The 18,368-nt window shown below is 44.5% G+C and overlaps 4 protein-coding genes across 5 annotated transcripts; 3 read left to right on the forward strand and 1 right to left on the reverse strand.

The window, feature by feature from the left end:
• Window positions 1-229: 229 nt before the first annotated feature.
• Window positions 230-4,972, reverse strand: LOC112886407. Of its 2 annotated transcripts, none has more exons than XM_025952305.1 (7): window positions 4,839-4,972; window positions 3,860-3,967; window positions 3,694-3,767; window positions 3,137-3,604; window positions 1,985-2,503; window positions 1,679-1,891; window positions 230-1,343 (listed from the first exon to the last, which is right to left on the reverse strand). In XM_025952305.1, exons 2-7 carry the CDS (start codon window positions 3,951-3,953, stop codon window positions 597-599), a joined length of 2,115 nt encoding a protein of 704 aa, XP_025808090.1. In that variant the 5' UTR covers window positions 3,954-3,967; window positions 4,839-4,972; the 3' UTR covers window positions 230-596. The 2 variants fall into 2 exon arrangements, with proteins under 2 accessions (XP_025808090.1, XP_025808089.1); XM_025952304.1 differs by having other exon boundaries at window positions 3,694-3,785.
• Window positions 4,973-8,365: 3,393 nt separating this feature from the next.
• LOC112886312 (leghemoglobin reductase-like) lies at window positions 8,366-12,014 on the forward strand. Its single transcript, XM_025952179.1, has 2 exons — window positions 8,366-8,690; window positions 10,397-12,014. The coding sequence occupies exons 1-2, from the start codon at window positions 8,436-8,438 to the stop codon at window positions 11,645-11,647; spliced, it is 1,506 nt and encodes a 501-aa protein (XP_025807964.1). The 5' UTR covers window positions 8,366-8,435; the 3' UTR covers window positions 11,648-12,014.
• An 854-nt stretch (window positions 12,015-12,868) lies between these two features.
• On the forward strand, window positions 12,869-16,755 carry LOC112885730 (protein MAEA homolog). Its single transcript, XM_025951359.1, has 7 exons — window positions 12,869-13,252; window positions 13,434-13,628; window positions 14,836-14,958; window positions 15,418-15,603; window positions 15,926-16,059; window positions 16,176-16,362; window positions 16,443-16,755. Exons 1-7 carry the CDS (start codon window positions 12,965-12,967, stop codon window positions 16,542-16,544), a joined length of 1,215 nt encoding a protein of 404 aa, XP_025807144.1. The 5' UTR covers window positions 12,869-12,964; the 3' UTR covers window positions 16,545-16,755.
• Window positions 16,756-17,234: 479 nt separating this feature from the next.
• LOC112885731 (ubiquitin-40S ribosomal protein S27a-2) lies at window positions 17,235-17,998 on the forward strand. The gene has a single exon (XM_025951360.1). It carries the CDS (start codon window positions 17,331-17,333, stop codon window positions 17,796-17,798), a length of 468 nt encoding a protein of 155 aa, XP_025807145.1. The 5' UTR covers window positions 17,235-17,330; the 3' UTR covers window positions 17,799-17,998.
• The last annotated feature ends 370 nt before the right edge of the window (window positions 17,999-18,368 follow it).

The raw sequence follows: 18,368 nt of genomic DNA on the forward strand, positions 1-18,368 counted from the left end.
CTAGAGTGAAGACCGATGCCTGCAACCAGATCAATTGTAGCAGGTGGTTTCCTTTCCGAAGTTATATGACAGGTGCTGAAGGAATCCATAGGCAACATGAAACGGCTCCATGAGAATTTCAATTCTGATTTTCGATACCAGTCATTTCCAAATTCTGAAGGGGAGTTGCCCCTTTTTTTTCTTAAGCAAAAAACCATAAAGGACAAAAAGAGCAATGAGCCACGTGATAAACAGCACACCATTCCAGGTAACAAAATTTATCAACATAGCAAGATCATTCGACTTATTTCGCTATCCATCTTCAACAGAAGTTTAAGCACACCACCACATCTTGCATTTTTCCTTTTCAGAGACTAGGCTAACCAAAAGATCCAAACAGTGTAACTGGAGATTCAGAAGAAAGAACTATGCTGAAAAAGGCCAAAAGAAAACATTAACCTTCCAGATCCTAAGATAAGTGATTCCTAGTTTGCCAGATTAGACTGAAGGCCGCTTACTCCATGGTTATCACGAATCCACAAAGTCAGAAAAAGAACCGTGCTATTTACTACCGATACCTTGGTCCGAGCGGATTAACAGAAAGGATTTTCGTTCTACTAATTGGACGTTGTTATCGGGATAAGCATTGACCCAATCGCAACAACAGCAGGCAGGGGTTTTGAGCAGGCTTTGCTTGTCGTTGAATCAAACGCAGGTGAACAGGGCTTCCCAACGATCTTCTCTTCTTCACAAGTCATCCCAGGAGCTCCTGATGCACTGTGCACCAAAGCATTTTTACCTTCTTTTCGATGCTCCTCAGGTGGTGCTTTCAACGAGACTCTGGCAACAGTTTCTGGTTGTGGTTTTCCAGTTGGGATGATCTCAACCTTCTTCCAGCATTGTTGTTCTCCACCCGAAGCAGATTTCACGTCTGAAGCCACAGGCTGGTATGTTGGAGTTGGAGATGGTCTAGCCTTCACAGGATTCTCATGGACCTGGTTTCCATAGCAATGGCTTTCTTTCTGTTTGTTTGTGGTGGAAGCTTCGCTAGTCAGATTCCCGAATTCTTGCCATGAACCATGGTGCTTGCCCAAGTTGAGATTCTGTAGCTTGTCAGTCAGATTGTTTGTCCCACTGACAATTCTGTCCATCAGCATGCTATCTGATTTGGGCAGCACAGGTGAAGTACGAGGGCCATGCCATGCAGGTATAAAATGTGGAGCACCCGGGCGCAGCTTAAGCCTCTGGAGTTGTCTACAGCTTGCTTCCTTCTCCTCATGCACCATGAAGTCATCAAGCACACATCCCTCTGCTCTGGTATATTTGAATAGTTCAAGCATAGTTGTTCCAGGAGTGTAGTGTATCTGCAAATGGAACACAGTGGTAGGGTGCAGGATGAGACCAAGATAAACAGCAGATCAAGGTATGCCGCTACCTAAGCTGCAAAAGCAAAAATGCTAAATGGACAAAACCTTTGCTATGCCAACTTTGTCCAAAGAAACAAAACTTGCTAGTACTATTGATATATGCACCCCATTTTATGTGAAAACGACATGCAGGCTCTATACCGAATACTAAAAGAACAGAGAACTGAGCACAGACAGTTTTTGTTTCTGAACCAAGCATAACAAGTGAAACAACAATCTTAGCAAATGAATTCAGACTTTGAATAATTAGTAAAGCATCAAAGAGAGCTTGCCTCTTGTGTATCTCTGCTACTGGTCACAGGCTTATACTCATTGTTCTGCAGCAAGATACTTCGGAAGGTGTAGTTGCGTACGTTTTTAATGATGTGCCACTTTACAGGAAAGCTGCCAGTCCATTTATCCTTGCACCAAAAATCCATGTCGTTTTGGTAGTCGACAGGGCCAACCATCTCAGCAACTCCACAGAAATTGGAACTTCCGTTGACCTGTGAGACCATATTATTGGACTCAGTAATTCAAGTTCAAGAACATGGAATCAAATGAAAGAGGTCAAATGCCTTAAATTAAGATCAACTCACTGAAAAGAACAGCAAAACTGGGCACAAGGTAGATGTACTAGAAGCTATAGCTTGAGCCTCTCTGAATGCAGTATCCAGCTTCTGGTTTCCAGCAGAGGAAGTCGACCACACACCATACTTGATAGATTTGTGAACATCTGACTCATCATAGGACTTTATAACAAAGAATTTTGCATTTGGATACACCACCTGGAAATCATCTCTGTTATACTGATCAGTCCTAATGATTAATTTACCCTCTGGGTTGCCAATAAGGAGCCTTGATGTATAGGATTTTACAATTATTTCTGAGGGCATAGAACCGATTGACATTTTTGCTTTACTTCTGTTCTGCTGACTCACGGAACTCAACCTTCGATTAGCATAGCTGCTGGCTCTTGCATATGGTTGTGATCTCTCAGATGACAGCATCCTACAAAGGTCAGATCCAACATTTGAAACTTCATTGTTGTACGACACATTAGGCTGCAGTGAAGACCGGACAGAAGGAACTGCCACTTGCGGAGACTTCTGCGATCCCTAATGATAGTCAGGAGATATGTCAACATGATACATAAAAGACAGCATAACAAGAAATAACTTTTTTCTCCCTAAACAATGAAAGGAACTGTGCTGACTTGATATTAGTATATAGGAGAGTAAAAAAAGAGAAGAAAATGGCAAGAACGTAAAAGGTTAAGCCTTGAGGCCTCAAACTTGTTTCCCAGGAAATCATGCTTTGGGAACATTACCACCACCACAAAACTAGAAGAACAATCTTTCGAACCCAACAGGTTGCCCATTGGCTCATGACATGTCACCGCAACATAATGTACATGACAGAAGTGTATTATCCATGAAAACTTCAGTAGTGTGGAACAACAGTATCATGGCAATGACATGTTTAGAGGATGAATAAGAATATAGGCAACCAGTAGGAATTAGAGTAGTTCTACATATGCCATCATAGATGGAGAAACACACTAATTTCAGTTCAGCAACAAGCCAACAACACAAATATTCTTTTATCATCCATTCTAAGTAGTTCCAGGGTTTAATCTACAGTAGAAAGAACTACAGGCATCAAAGTTATTGGATCAAGCTGTGCCAATGCAACTGTGACATAAAAGAGCAGTAAAACTTAACGAGTTCGTAGTGAGGATAGCAACATACCCGTGGAGCACGAGGAAGTCTAGCTGGCACTGTAGCCTCGCCAGAGAATTGTGGCTTCCATGGGGCTGGCCTACGTGGTTGTTCCTTTGGTAGCAAAGTGTGGCCTTGAAATTCCATTGAAGAAGTAGTAGCTTGCTGTACAGATTGATTCCATGCAACACCCCTTTCTGAGGTTGCTACGGTTTGCTGATATCCACCGGGGACAAACAGGCCATTGGTGTATGCAAGAGATTGAGCAGTGGTAGCTGGGGTCCTGTCCGCTGCAGATGGAAGGGCAGCATAGTGGGGTGCAGGAACTGGTTGATGGTATGTGTGCTCCACAGTTTCAGCTCGATACTCTTGGGTTCTGACAAACCTACCATCGCCTATGGCATAAGGGTGCAAAGGGTGAGGTCCATGAGGAGAATGGGCGATCCCATATTCAGGTACAACATAATACATGCATGATGTGCCTTGCGTCTGGTGACCCTGTTCAAGGATTATGACAACCTGATTAAAATTTAAACAACAGGCAAAACCAAGAATCAAGAAAGAAAATCGCATGCTGTGGGACAAACCGTGTAATTTGGAGCTCGATTGTCATATCTCGACATTGTCGGGTGCTGATACGACTGGGCAGGCACATTAATTCCTGCACTCATAAGATTCACTACAAGAAGGTAACAAATTAAGTAACAGAACATCAACAGAAACATACATCACTTAATCAAGACAGCGATATACCAGCTGGAGCATAAAGAGGTGGATAGTAAGTTGTGGTCATAGGAAAGCAGAACTCCTCTCCAAATATGAGCTCATGATGCTCCTGAAGATCCATGGAATGCAGTCACTCTGTAAAAAAAAGGGACACTGATGAAATCCGCGAATAGCAAGCAGAGTATGATTAATCACTGCAGTTGGCAACATGCAAGGGTATAAAATGCAATACACTGATCCCCTAATGTTCTCCAACTACATACATTTGTGCAAAATCTTGGGGCCAAGCAGCATGAGCATTGTACCAACAAAACAACCCTCAAATTGGCAATCTGGTATCATAAACTAAGGGGTAACAGGAATTCTAATCTATCAGCCAGAATGCGACAGGAAACACAGAAAACAGTGTTTTTTTTTTTTGAAGAATGGAAAACAGTGTATTAACTGGTAAAACTACCTGCATGCCTCTAATCCATTTCCAACACAAACAGGCAAGCCGGTGAAACCAAACCATGTGACCAGATCTAGATCAATCTCAGCAGCACGACAAAGGGCATAACTACTGATGCTTCTCTGAGAACAGAACACCGAAAGCATGCATTGGTCGGACCAGCGAGCCGACCAATCAACAAGGAAATCATTTTTCCCACAAATTCGTAGCCCAATTGCTTGCCTATCCCTGCGCGGTCTATCAAGGCCGCAATACAAGATGCAAGCACTCCGATCATCAGCAATGCACCTCCATTTCAGCAGTAAAGACCGCCAAAAAACAAAACCAAACCCCAACCACCGTACCGAAGTACGGAACCCTAGATAGCGACGCAACAGCCACGAATCCCCAGCCCTGCGGTCCGCGAACCAAACGCGCCTTCGCGGAACCAAACGCTCACCCAAAACCCCGAACCGGAAAACCCCAACCCCGCAAGCAACCAGCGCTAAACCCCGGGAACGCGAACAGCTCGAACAAGAGGATCGGCTTGCGCAGCGAAGGAGGGGGAGAGCTCACCACCACGAAGCGGCTGCGCGATCGGGTTCTCCAGCTCCTCGTCGCCGGCGGCGGAAACCCTAGCCGGGGCCGGGGGAGGGGCGAGGCGGAGGAGGCGAGGAGAGGGGGAGGCAAAAAGCGGGAAAGGAAAAGAGGGGAGAGGCGGGGGGGTTCTAGAGGATGCGGACGATCGAGACGAGGTGCGCGCTTGGTCGGTGTGCAATTCATTTCTCTCTGTCCTTGTGTGCCTGAGCCTGACATGTTGGGTTCAACGAGTGGGACCGGGTGTCAGTTAGAAGGGAGAAGCCAGGTTTGTAAATGGTAAGGGGATCGGTGAGCTCCAGCGGATCGATATAATTAGTTGTGAGACATCAAACCAACCGATCACTAAATGTTTTGGTTTTGTCGAAACTCAGAAGTGACTTCTCCCTGATTTTCAAAAGCCAGCTCTCGTATCTTGATCCATCTACTGCTCTCCAGATAACAATTACATTGATTAAAATGGTGGAAAGGTGGTCTAGTTTGATACAATATAATGGTGCCTGCGTGTTGGTGGAAACTTGCTTTGATTCACGTGACCCAAACAACACAATCTATAAAACTGATCTAACCAACAACGTAAAACTTAATTTTCCTAAAAAAACTCAAGTAAACATGTTTTGTAAAAACTTGCTTGTAATCCAATCCTTGAGATCCAAACAAGCACAAGGATTCTTTTAAAATAAAACCTATCTTACCTTTATGAACTGGTTGGAGTTTTAACTTATAGTATGATTATGTTACGACAAGTTCATTATGGAGTTTATTGATCTTGGGATCTGCTCCCATCTCCTCCAGATCCTGTTCATATAGGAGAGATGAGTTTCATCTTCAAGAAAAAATTATACAACCTTGAGCATGACTGGAGATGCAAATGTCCCTCTTTAAAAGTTAAAATCATGTTCATAGGCGGCAAGCGGAAATTATATAAGCTTTGAGTCTGACTGGAGATGCAAATGTCCCACTTAAAAAGTTAAAATATTCAATTTATACTACTTACTACTCTCTCCATCCCAGCATAAGTGCATTCTTAGAATTTGGAGAACAAACTAGTGTTAACAACGAATTAAAAGTAAAAGTTAAAATATAAAGAGTAAATTGCACTCCAGATCCCCAAACTTGTCCTAAGGTTTTACCTAGGTCTCTAAACTCTCACATGGTCTATCTGAGTCCTAAACAATGTTAAGTGGTTCATCGGCCATCCAAAACCCGCCAGCGCAGCACCCTTTGCCGACATGGCATGCCACGCAGCATCGGCCCTCTGGTGATTTTGCAAAAAGGTCCCTACCCTTTAGTTTTGGTCAAACACTGGTCCTCGGAGTCTCCTCGACTTCCTCGGCTGAGAGGGAGGAGAGGCAACAGGTGGTGGCAGGGTTCCGCGGCAAGGTGGAGGGGATTCGGCGGCGAGGGCAACGGGGTTCGACGGCGAGGAGCACGCAAGGGGGACTGGAGCTCCACGAAAGCATCGGGCATTGGAGGCAGCGAGGAGCTCCATGGCTCCGATTCGCCGCGCCGAAGGGGATCCAGCCCTTGACTACGGTGAGTTCCTTTGCCGTGGTAGAATTTAGGGTTTGATTACTGTAGGTTTTGTTGAATCCAGTCCCAAATTTGATTGTATTTGTGTTCAGTTTGAGTTCTTGTGCTGTGATTGATGTACGCTAGGCTGTTGTAGGCCCTGAGTCGACAGAGTTCTCAGTAGAGGTCCATCATTCTGGTTTTTTCTGTGGGGTTGGGGTTAACCGAACGTATGTAGATGCAATTGTTTCTTGGTTTGATCACTGTGATGGAGAGATTCGGTCCTTTTACTGGATTGAAGAGATTTTTGGATGTTAGAATGTGTGGTGACTGCACCCAACCTTAGAATCTACTGATTACTGCCTGGAATATATCTGGCTGATGGCTGAGAATTGTAAGTTTAAACGAAGAAACAATAGATAACTCATAAGGTTTAAAATTTTATCTTGTATTTTGATCACGACAATCAAGTTGCTAAGAACTTTGATGGTATTGTGTTGGACCCATTGCTGTGCTGTCCAAGGTGATGAGTCCTAAAAGATTAATTATGTAGAGAAGGAGGATGAGAAACTGCCAAAATTTTACAGCAACATCAAGTGCAGTAAGGATAACCAAGTTTTAGAAGATAAGCCTGAAAGTGATGATGAGGAAGACTCTGATTTTGCGGATAGTGACTATGATGTAGAATATGATGATATTGACCTCTTCGTTGATAATGTGGTGGATGGAGAGTACATTGATCAGGGTGCAAGGAAAGGGGAAGAAAAAAAAATCAATGATGATGATTTAATGATGTATAATGCTGATAATGATTATGCTTTAACAGATGATGATCTGGAGTCACCACAAACAATTGAAAGAAAAGATTTCAAGTTCAAAACCTTCAAGGCAGAAGACATGGGCAATCCATTTTTTAAGGTGGGGATGTTATTTTCTTCTATTAAGATGTTGAGGAAAACTATCACAGAATACAGTTTGAAGAAAAAAGTAGAAATAAAGTTGTCAAAGAATGGTAGGAGGAGGGTTAGAGCACACTATGCAGAAAAGGGTGTCCATGGAACATGCATGCATCCTTTGACAGCAGAGCCAAAGCTTTCATGATGAAGATCTAATGTGGGTCTCATGAGATGCACCGCTACATGGCCTGCAGAGAAGTATTTAGAGACCTTTAGAGCTGATGAGAAGATGAGCTTGATAAATTTTGCCAAGACCGTGCAGAAAGACTGGAACTTGACTCCTTCAAGGACCAAGCTCTGGAGAGGTAGGAGGCTGACACTAAAGAAAATATATGGTGATGAGGTAGAACAATATAATAAACTATGGGATCATGGTGCTGAGTTCATGAGGAGCAATCCTGGAACCACTTTTTACCTAAACCTAAGTGAAGGATATTTCAGCACATGTTACATGTCCTTAAATGAATGCAAGAGGCATGCAAGAGAGGGTTTCTAAGTGCTTGTAGGGCAATCATTCGTTTGGATGGATGCCACATAAAAACCAAGTTCGGTGGACAGTTCCTTACTGCTAATGGAATGGACCCAAATGATTGCATATACCCAATAGCAATTGCTGTGGTTGAGGTGGAATATCTGACAATCTGAAAATAATTTTTGAAAATACAATAATTTTAAAAGATACTGGAGGAAGATCTAGGCATAGGTAACACGTACCCCTGGATATTCATGACAAGCAAACAAAAGGTAAAAAATGTCATTGCAATTCATACTGCACTAATCCTTAGTTATTGTGTACTTTTGTTATGAAGGTGCACTAATGTGTATCGTATTTTCTTAAAAAAACTAATGTGTATTGCAATACCTACGGCGTGGACTTAAGCGTGGACTTAAGCATTTTGATCAAATAGATCGAATTCGATAAACTACATGCATTCTCCATTCTAGAACTGGGGCACCCCTTCCATTCCCTCATCTTCTGCTTGACTCGTACGTACTCCGTATTTACAATTCTGTCCTCTTCTTTCTTGCGCGAAAGGTCAGAAGCCAAACGAGTCGCCGAAATAATAGTAAGCCAAAAAAAAAAGGATTGAAGCGAGGAGCCCGCGAGATGGCGATGGCGAGCCTGGCTAGGAGGCGGGCGGCGGATGCGCTGCTGCGGCGGCCGCAGGCGGCGGCCTGGGCGTCGGCGCTCAGGGCGTACGCGGCATCGGGGGAGGAGAGCGATGTGGTGGTGATCGGCGGCGGGCCCGGCGGGTATGTGGCGGCGATCAAGGCGGCGCAGATGGGGCTCAAGACCACCTGCATCGAGAAGAGGGGCACCCTGGGAGGCACCTGCCTCAACGTCGGCTGCATCCCCTCCAAGGTACTACCGCGCTCCTCATCCCGTTCCCTTCACCGTGCGCGATCTGGTTGGTTGGTGGGTGGGCTGCGCGTAAATGTTGCGACTCGTGATGCTCGAAGCTTTAGATCTATGCTTGTTCGTACGTCAATTCGGGCGCTAGGGTTCGGAGTTGTGGGTTGTTGCTTTATTTTAGCCAGCTTTGTGAGCAGTCAATCTTATGTTCCATTTGAACGCTACTATATGCTTGGTTTGTACTTCGTACTGGTTAGTTTAATTGAGAGATTTTTTGGGTTCGTATTGTTTGTCTTGTAATAGTTCCAATTTCGCACAACAGTTCCAATTTCGCGTTGTGCGCTCGGGCTCTGCTCGTGAGGTTACCTGTGCTGTTTGCCGGTGGATTGCAGAATTGATTGCGGAAATGCGTTGTTCAGGGTGTAATCTTGTGACTTCTCCCTTCAATTTGGTTGTGACGTGATGCATCTTTTAGATTACAATTTGTAATACTAATCATGCCATGTGATTGAAATGTTCATGGAGACTAAATGCATTAGAAGTAGGTTCAGAGTTATTGTCCGTGGATCAGAATTTGAATAACATGTAACAAAGCGGAAAATTGTGGAGCCTTGAGAAATCTCGAATGCAGTTTTTGTGTGACAACTCCAGGTGTTTGCAACTCTATATTTGCTGACATTACTTGTTCATAACAGGGGAATGGTTGTTTGAGTTCAGTTTTTTCGTAGTTTATTCTACACTTCTGCTGTTGGTGTGCTTCTTAAGTATATTGTCTCGTTCTCCAATTCCCTACCTCTACTTTGTCTGTGGATGGTTACCATTAAGCATGTAGTGGCTGTTTAGTTGGAACCTGGCAGGCAGCTGCACAGCCAGGCAGCGATCTCCACCCCAGGCCAATGAAATCATGCTCCTGGGGGCGCTGCCTGTGCCAGGTAGCTTTGCCTGGCCCCAAGGAGTTAGCTCTATTTCTTTTATTTTTTGAAAGGATAGTTAGCTCTTCAGTGTTATTACTTTCATCCAATAAAATGGTACACATTCACAAGTCCTCTCTACTTATTGGGTGGGAAAAGAAAATGCCAACTGCAATTTACAATTTCCCAGAGGTGAAGCTAGATGCTGAATTCAAACACCTTGATTCCTTGAGAGCTTTGTGATTTTAGTTTCTCATCTGGTACCTCGTTATTCTTCTAGGCTTCTAGCTCTCTCAATGATGGAGTAAATTTTCACTCAAGCTACCTCTTGAAGTTTGATTTTGGTGCTCAGCATTCCGAATCATTTTACTGATTATATACATTTTGTGTGTGTTTTCTCATGTTTTCATATCCACGCCAACACATCTGTATAAACCTGATGAAACCATGTAGGTAAGTCCGTAACTCTTAGAGGTGCTTGCTTGACAACATGATGTTGCAAACTCTGCTGAATTACCAATTTTAATGACTTGGCTAATTTGTTTGTAGTGGCATGTGAATCACCCTGCAAATGTAAAATTATAAGCATATATTTTGGCTGGCTGTAGAAATTGCAGTTCAAGTATCTGGGCTTCTTTTGATCTTAACATGAGTAAATGCCTTTATTTTATTTCAATAATTATGGGACTCAGTAACCTTCGTTTTGATTGAGTAGTATTTCCCCTAAGTGCCTAATTACAGCTAGAATAGTCAAATTTCTGTTGCTTAATTAACAATGCTAATTCATGCATTTCAAAATTCCAGGCTCTTCTTCATTCGTCACATATGTACCATGAGGCGAAAAGTTCTTTTGCACACCATGGTGTGAAGTTTTCTAATCTGGAGATAGATCTGCCTGCCATGATGGCGCAGAAAGACAAGGCTGTCGCTGGTCTTACAAAAGGTATTGAAGGCCTGTTCAAGAAGAACAAAGTTGATTATGTGAAAGGATTTGGGAAGTTTGTCTCCCCTTCTGAGGTATCTGTGGACTTGATTGATGGTGGGAGCACTACTGTCAAAGGAAAGAACATAATCATTGCTACTGGCTCAGATGTGAAATCACTCCCTGGAGTTACTATAGATGAGAAAAAGATTGTATCATCTACTGGTGCTCTTGCGCTTCAAGAAATACCAAAGAAGTTGGTGGTTATTGGAGCTGGATACATAGGTTTAGAGATGGGTTCTGTCTGGAACAGGCTAGGGTCTGAGGTTACAGTTGTGGAATTTGCTCCTGACATTGTCCCATCAATGGATGGAGAGATTCGGAAGCAGTTCCAGCGTATGTTGGAGAAGCAAAAAATGAAGTTCATGCTCAAGACAAAGGTAGTTGGGGTTGATACTTCTGGGAGCGGCGTCAAGTTAACTGTGGAGCCTGCAGCTGGTGGAGAGCAGAGTGTGCTTGATGCTGATATTGTCTTGGTATCTGCTGGCAGAACTCCATACACTGCTGGTCTTGGGTTGGACACCATCGGTGTCGAGATGGACAAGGGTGGAAGAATCCTTGTCGACAAGCGCTTTATGACAAATGTTAATGGCGTCTATGCGATCGGTGATGCGATTCCTGGACCTATGCTTGCACACAAAGCGGAAGAAGATGGGGTTGCATGCGTCGAGTTCATTGCTGGAAAGGAGGGCCATGTAGATTATGATACTGTACCAGGCGTTGTGTACACGCACCCTGAGGTGGCCTCCGTTGGCAAGACGGAGGAACAGGTGAAGGCATCAGGAATTGCCTACCAGGTTGGGAAGTTCCCTCTCATGGCAAACAGCCGCGCAAAGGCGATTGATGATGCTGAAGGGTTGGTGAAGGTGGTGGCTGAGAAGGAAACTGACAGAGTCCTCGGCGTGCACATCATGGCCCCCAATGCCGGTGAGATCATCCATGAGGCCGTACTTGCACTTCAATATGGAGCGTCAAGCGAGGACATCGCCCGCACATGTCACGCTCATCCGACCGTGAGCGAGGCCCTGAAGGAAGCTTGCCTTCAGACCTACACGAAGGCAATCCACATCTGAGTCCAGATATGATTTCAATTGCGAGCTCAAAATACTTGCTAAGATTTTGGAATAATTTTGGATGGATGTGGTCTTGGAACATCTACCTTTGCCCTTTTTTCCTCGGAAACTTTGAATTGTCTCCCTTGCTGCAGAATATCGAATACGCTGTTAAATTCTGTTCCTTCTTGCTGCTGCATTCCCCCCTACCTCCCTAATAATGCTTCAGAACTGCAGTTCTCCTGTGTTGCTTCTGCACCAAAAAAAAAACTGGAGTGGGTTGTACACCTTAGACTAGGTTTAACTTCTGTTGATACCTGGGAGAAGAATAACATGATGGTATCTCCTTTTGCAGTGGGTTTATGCCTTTCATCCACGTTTTGGTTCAGATGTCTTGTGAGCGAATGGATGTGATTCATGTGGCAATTCCCCCCTAATCCTGCCTTGTTCATAGCACGAGCGTTGACACCTGTTCTCATAATCAGCTGATGTCCGCCTAACAGATTGTTTATCAGGGAAATCATTTGCTTACTTGCAATATGTTTGCTGATGCCTGATGCCCGAGTCTCTGAGATTAATAAGTGAAATGCTACCCTCTGTAGGTAGAGCGCTTTTTATTTTTTTTAAATGCTTTCTTCCTGCAAACTGTATGTGAGGATAAGAGAGGACATCACAACTTGACAGCATGAAAGCGAGATTGACGTAGCATTGTCACGTGTACTTCACCTCTTAGAGCAAGTTTGGCCAAGGCAAAACCGGTATCATGGCTGCAGTTGCTTGGCTGATGTTTTTTTGGTTGGTTTGTTAATTGTTGCGCCTCATCACATGGGATGCCCTTCAAAGTTGGAACAAACACAAGATGTAACAAAAAGTTTTCCTATCACTCGTATCCGAAGAAACTAAGTATCTAGACCTGTCGTATAAAACATTACTCTAATTATAACGTAAGTTTTATGTTGGAACACTTGATTTATGAGAATTCAACAATATTATTTAAATCCCTAAGTTTGTTGATTTTATTAAGTTCTGGTTTTGATGCGCACTTTGACTGTTATTTTCTTCTATATAATAATTCGCTACAAGTTTACAAGTGGCATGTATGGTGAAATTATACTTCTCATTTTTAAAAATATAGTAACACTGAATGCAAAGCTGGAATTATCAAGATATACACAATCTCTGGCCACAATCAAGACAGGCAAACCCTATACAATAATAATCAGTGCATCAGAAAAACCACTTCCTCTTCGCCCTTCTTCCCCATCCATCCACAACTCTCTCTCCTCTCTCCCCCCTGCCCAACCTCTTCCTGTCTAGACCCAGAAAAGAGGAAAGGCGATGGAGATGGCCATCGACACGCCATCGCCGGCGCCACCCACGCCGCCGACGCCGACGGCGGCGGCGGGGCGGCAGACACGCGCGGCGGAGTCGGTGCGGCTGGAGCACCAGCTGGTGCGCGTCCCCCTGGAGGCCCTCCGGTCCACCGTTCGCTCCAATCACCGCCTCGCCGAGAAGGAGATCGCCGCCGTCCTCTCCTCCGCCTCCGCCGCCCCCGCCGAGAGCAGCGCCGCCGCCGTCGACCACCTCACCTCCCTCGTCTCCCGCCTCCACGGCCTCAAGCGCAAGGTACTGCCCCCCAATCCCACCCCCGCACCCCCCTGTATCTCGCCGAATCGAATCTTACTTGGCCTGGAGAAGATCTTAGGGTTTTGATTCACCGGCTCTTGTTCCTGGATTCCACTGAAGAAAAATCGTGTCTTGGTGATGTTTCCTGAGCGATGTGTTGGGTTTTTTTTATGCCTTCCAGATGGAGGAGGGTGCGCGGGCGGAGGAGCTGCAGGTGCAGAGGTGCCGGGCGCGTCTGGACCGGCTGGCGACCGCCAGCACCGGCGACGATGCCGAGTGGGAGGACCTGCGGCTGAAGCGGATCCTGGTCGATTACATGCTTCGAATGTCCTACTATGATTCCGCCACCAAGCTAGCTGAGACTTCTGGTCTTCAGGTATAAGAATGGTTGCACTTAGCAGAAAAAATTATTTAATCTGTTGATGTGTGTTTTTGTGAATGTTATAATGTTGATGTAGAATCTAGGATCAAGAAGACGTGAAAGCTTTCGAAGTATAGTTTTCTAGTTTAGCAACTAGTAGAGGATGTCAGGGCCTTGGTTAATCACGGTGGCGTATGACCTCGTACGCAATCTATGCCATTGAGGTTCCTCTCAATATGGTAGTCCATGCATAGCTTGTTATGCACCTGACAATGTGCATAAGCAAACATCGTGTATTTGATATGTGCTAATGTGCCCCTTTTGTGAACCGTGGATGTGACACTTTTGCACTATCCTGAAGTTGTGTCATATGCATGCATGAAAGCATACAGAATATGCGAGCGTGCTTGCATGGTCCAATCACCAGTAGTTCTGCCCACTAGCACATGTTCATGAAAAGTACTTGTGACAACAGTCCAAACGTATGTTTGAGACAGACAAAGGGAACTCCACAATAATTACCAGAGTGTAATTCAGGAAACAGGGCAGCGACAAGGGGGTTGTTAAATGCTCCTACTATTTTGCAAAGATGTCGTGGCAACCGGCTTCAGCTTGATAGGCTACTTGTTCCCATGAATATGGCCTTGGCTATCAAAATAACGGATGGACAATATCTGTGGCTTGTCTTACCTCCCAGGGTTAAGGATGGAAAACCAGGTATTGTTGTTTGAGCAATCTTTTAAATAAGAAATATCTGTTAAAAGCCTGTATCACATTTCCGAAAGTTAAAATATAATGATTTGAATTTCCTACTTGCATCCTTCCCAAAGCCTCATCTACTATGATGCGCACCCACCATTCTATATTTGTGTTTGGCTGAATTTTGCTAAAGTTCCTTGCCTCAGCCAAGTTTTGATCAGCTTTATGATTCAGTTCCGGATGTTCTTTGGTATGCTACACATTGTGTATACCATTCCTCCTACCAAACAAGGAGATTACATTGGCTACTGATCCAACCAGTGACTTCTATAGCCTCCTATATTGGATTCCATTTTTACTGTTCTGACATATTTTGGTCTCTAGTTTCCTCGTGCTTTTATTCATTTAACAGTTGATTTACTTTAGCATCTGTGAAATGTAATGTCATAATTGTTTTATCTAACCTTTGCATTTTGCAGTGATATTGTGCTGTCCAGCTGACCTGTTAACCGTCGACATGCAGGACCTTGTTGATATTGATGCCTTCCTGGATGCAAAAAGGGTAATTGATTCTCTTCAGAACAATGAAGTTGCTCCTGCTTTAGCTTGGTGTGCAGAAAACAAGTCTCGATTAAAGAAATCAAAGGTTTGTTTGACTTTTTTGACTCTTTATTATTGACTTGTGTCAATCAGCATAGTAATGACGTTAATGAATCTATGCTCGCAATAGAGCACTGATAAATGGCTGGTTGCAGTGATGCCATTAATCTCCAACCAGTAATAATTTCTGATATTTCATCAGACATTTTGATTTACTTGTTGGATTTTTTCATTTCAATAATTGTTTCATTCCCCAGACCCCACCTTGTGTGGGAGCTTTTGCACTGGGTACGCCCTTTTTTATAATTGTTTCATTGCTTCATGGTGGATAAATTGATTTCAACATTTGCAATTACAGATGGCTTTAAGACTACTGTTGTTTCCTGTTATGTTTCCAAAGAAACCTGATCTTACTAGTTTATTAGTGGCATATATCTTTATGTATTTATCTCGATTCTTTCTTTTGTTATATAACATTATTTGACTTATCTTATGTTGCCTACAGAGTAAGCTCGAGTTTTTACTGAGGCTTCAAGAGTTTGTGGAATTTGTCAAGGCTAAGAATTGCATACAGGCTATAGCATATGCTCGAAAATACCTTGCTCCCTGGGGGTCTATTCACATGAAAGAATTGCAGCGTGTTACAGCAACATTGGTTTTTAGAAGCAATACGAATTGTGCTCCTTACAAGGTTAGCAGCATTTTCTCTGTTCTCAGTTATGATATGCCACTGTCACGAATCAGACAGCAGCTGGAGGTAAAAAAGTTGCAGTTCCATGGCGATCCTTGGTTTATAGCTGAAAGTTGACTTGAGAGCTGGGATCGATAGTCTTCTCTTGAATATAACATATTAACCACACCAGATCTTGTTTCCTGGCTTGAGCATGCCTGGAGTCTGACTGTTGCTTGTAGTGTGTCATGATTGGTTCATCATTTACCTAGAATCAACTCCAGTTGGAGTACTGTAGTTGCAGTACAAGATTTTGCTAGCTGATGCTGTTTTTTACTTGCAGATACTGTTTGAGCAAGACCGCTGGGACTTTCTTGTTGACATGTTCAAGCAAGATTTTTGCAAGTTGTATGGCATGACACCAGAGCCATTGCTGAACATATACCTGCAAGCAGGCCTGACAGCTCTCAAGACCCCGTATCCCTCACATGACTATCTCTTACTTTTCTCTTAGTCTTCACTGCTTAAACATAGATTGCTAGTATTATGGTAGTTATGGTGTCTTGTATCATGTTGTCCTTGACCATCTAAAGATTCTGCTCTGAGGGTAGCTGCCCCAAAGAAGACCCCTTGTCCCTGGAGGGTTTCAGGAAACTAGCTGAGCCCCTGCCTTTCTCAAAGCAGCACCATTCGAAGCTTGTCTGCTACATCACCAAGGAGCTCATGGACACTGAGAATCCGCCACGTGTTCTGCCGAACGGCTATGTCTACAGCGAGAAGGTACGTTGTCAGCTGTGCTGTTACTCCTGATGTGTCTGTTGAAGCATCTTAGGTTGGTGCATTTCTGGAATTTGTCACAGGCTCTTCAAGAGATGGCCAAGAAAAATGATGGCAAGATCACATGCCCCAGGACGGGAGAGGTTTGCGACTTCTCTGAGTGCGTCCGGACCTTCATCTCGTAATTGTGAACAACCCTGTTTCGTGTGACTTGGCAGTCTGAGTGAATGTACATAGAATGGTCCGCGCATTGTGCGTCATGTTAAGTTAATTGAGTTAACTTGCAAAGTTAAACTGGTTGGAAGTTGGAACCACCTCTTCTGTCCCTCAGATTGTTGCATTTGTGAACCTGCCATCTTCATGCTTCAATGTCTGCCAAAATGGCTCAGCACTTCACTGCATGTTTTGAACTGGGAAGCTTCAGACCTATATCAAAATGAGGGTTATCATCATGTAAAGCTGAATCATTAAGTCTCTTTACAGCTTACACGTTGAACAGAAGTAGATACAGCTGCCAATAGCTTGCGTAGTACATACTGGCAATTGCAACGCAGGCTCATCATAGGTCGCTGATTTTTTTTTTCAAAAAAAATCTGGAGAAAATTGGACCTGAATATACGAGTAATGATCAGTGCAAGTTGTTTGCATGGGCATGGCAGCTGAACTCGGTCAAGCCCGTCTGACTCATTTCCTAACCAGCGAAGACGGAAACCACTCAGGCGCCTTCCAACCAGCTCATTCGTTACCCATGGGCCGCACGAGATGAAGCAAACCAGCCCAGCCCAACACCAGCCAGATCCAGCCGTCCGATCCCCAAACCCCTAGATCCAACAGTCCGCACCCTCCGCCTCTTCTATATAGGCGAACGCCGCCGCACTCTTGGAAACCCTAGCCTCCATCCCCCGACCGCCGCGCCCCAACCCTACCCAGCCGCCGCCGCCGCGCGGAGGCGACCCCCCACCGCCGCCAAGATGCAGATCTTCGTGAAGACCCTGACGGGGAAGACCATCACGTTGGAGGTGGAGTCCTCGGACACCATCGACAACGTGAAGGCCAAGATCCAGGACAAGGAGGGCATCCCGCCGGACCAGCAGCGGCTCATCTTCGCCGGCAAGCAGCTCGAGGACGGCCGCACCCTCGCCGACTACAACATCCAGAAGGAGTCCACCCTCCACCTGGTGCTCCGCCTCCGCGGTGGCGCCAAGAAGCGCAAGAAGAAGACCTACACCAAGCCCAAGAAGATCAAGCACAAGCATAAGAAGGTGAAGCTCGCCGTGCTGCAGTTCTACAAGGTCGACGACGCCACCGGCAAGGTCACCCGCCTCCGCAAGGAGTGCCCCAACGCCGACTGCGGCGCGGGTACCTTCATGGCCAACCACTTCGACCGCCACTACTGCGGCAAGTGCGGCCTCACCTACGTCTACAACCAGAAGGCGTAATCGCTTGCATCGCTTTGCTTAGCTTTACCCGCCTACCTATCATGAATTGAGCTGTTGATTACTCGAATTGAATATCATTTAGATCTGTCTGAGTTTGAAACTTGAATGGAGTAGCAGTATCTATCTTCTTGGAACGCCTGTTACTGAGCTGATGCGATGCGAGTTTAATTTTGGTTCCATTTTCTATCTTGCTTGATGATTATATCTCTTGGTCATTTCGCTACCATTCAAAGGGCGCTTACAGTCGTGTCGCGTGATTGGATTTAAATATGTCCTTCTGTTTTTGTGATGCGCTTCAGCGCTTGGATGGCAACTGGCAGCTAGTAAAGATTATAACGGCCTAGCATACATCTGGTTGATGGAAGCATGTGATTTATTCATTTGTCTGTCATTGTTTTGTGTGATTAGTGTTTTGGTATTTTAATAAACTGGTCGTATCATAGTTCTTTGATCGTATATCAAGTTTTGATATATCTGTTATGTACATGACTGCATGTGCTAAAGATTGGGCTAGTTGTGGTGGTTCTTCAAAAAATGAACTGACTAGAACTATGTTTGTGTTTCATAAAT

The sequence above is a fragment of the Panicum hallii genome, chromosome 3 (assembly GCF_002211085.1).
Source record: "Panicum hallii strain FIL2 chromosome 3, PHallii_v3.1, whole genome shotgun sequence".
NCBI lineage: Eukaryota > Viridiplantae > Streptophyta > Magnoliopsida > Poales > Poaceae > Panicum > Panicum hallii.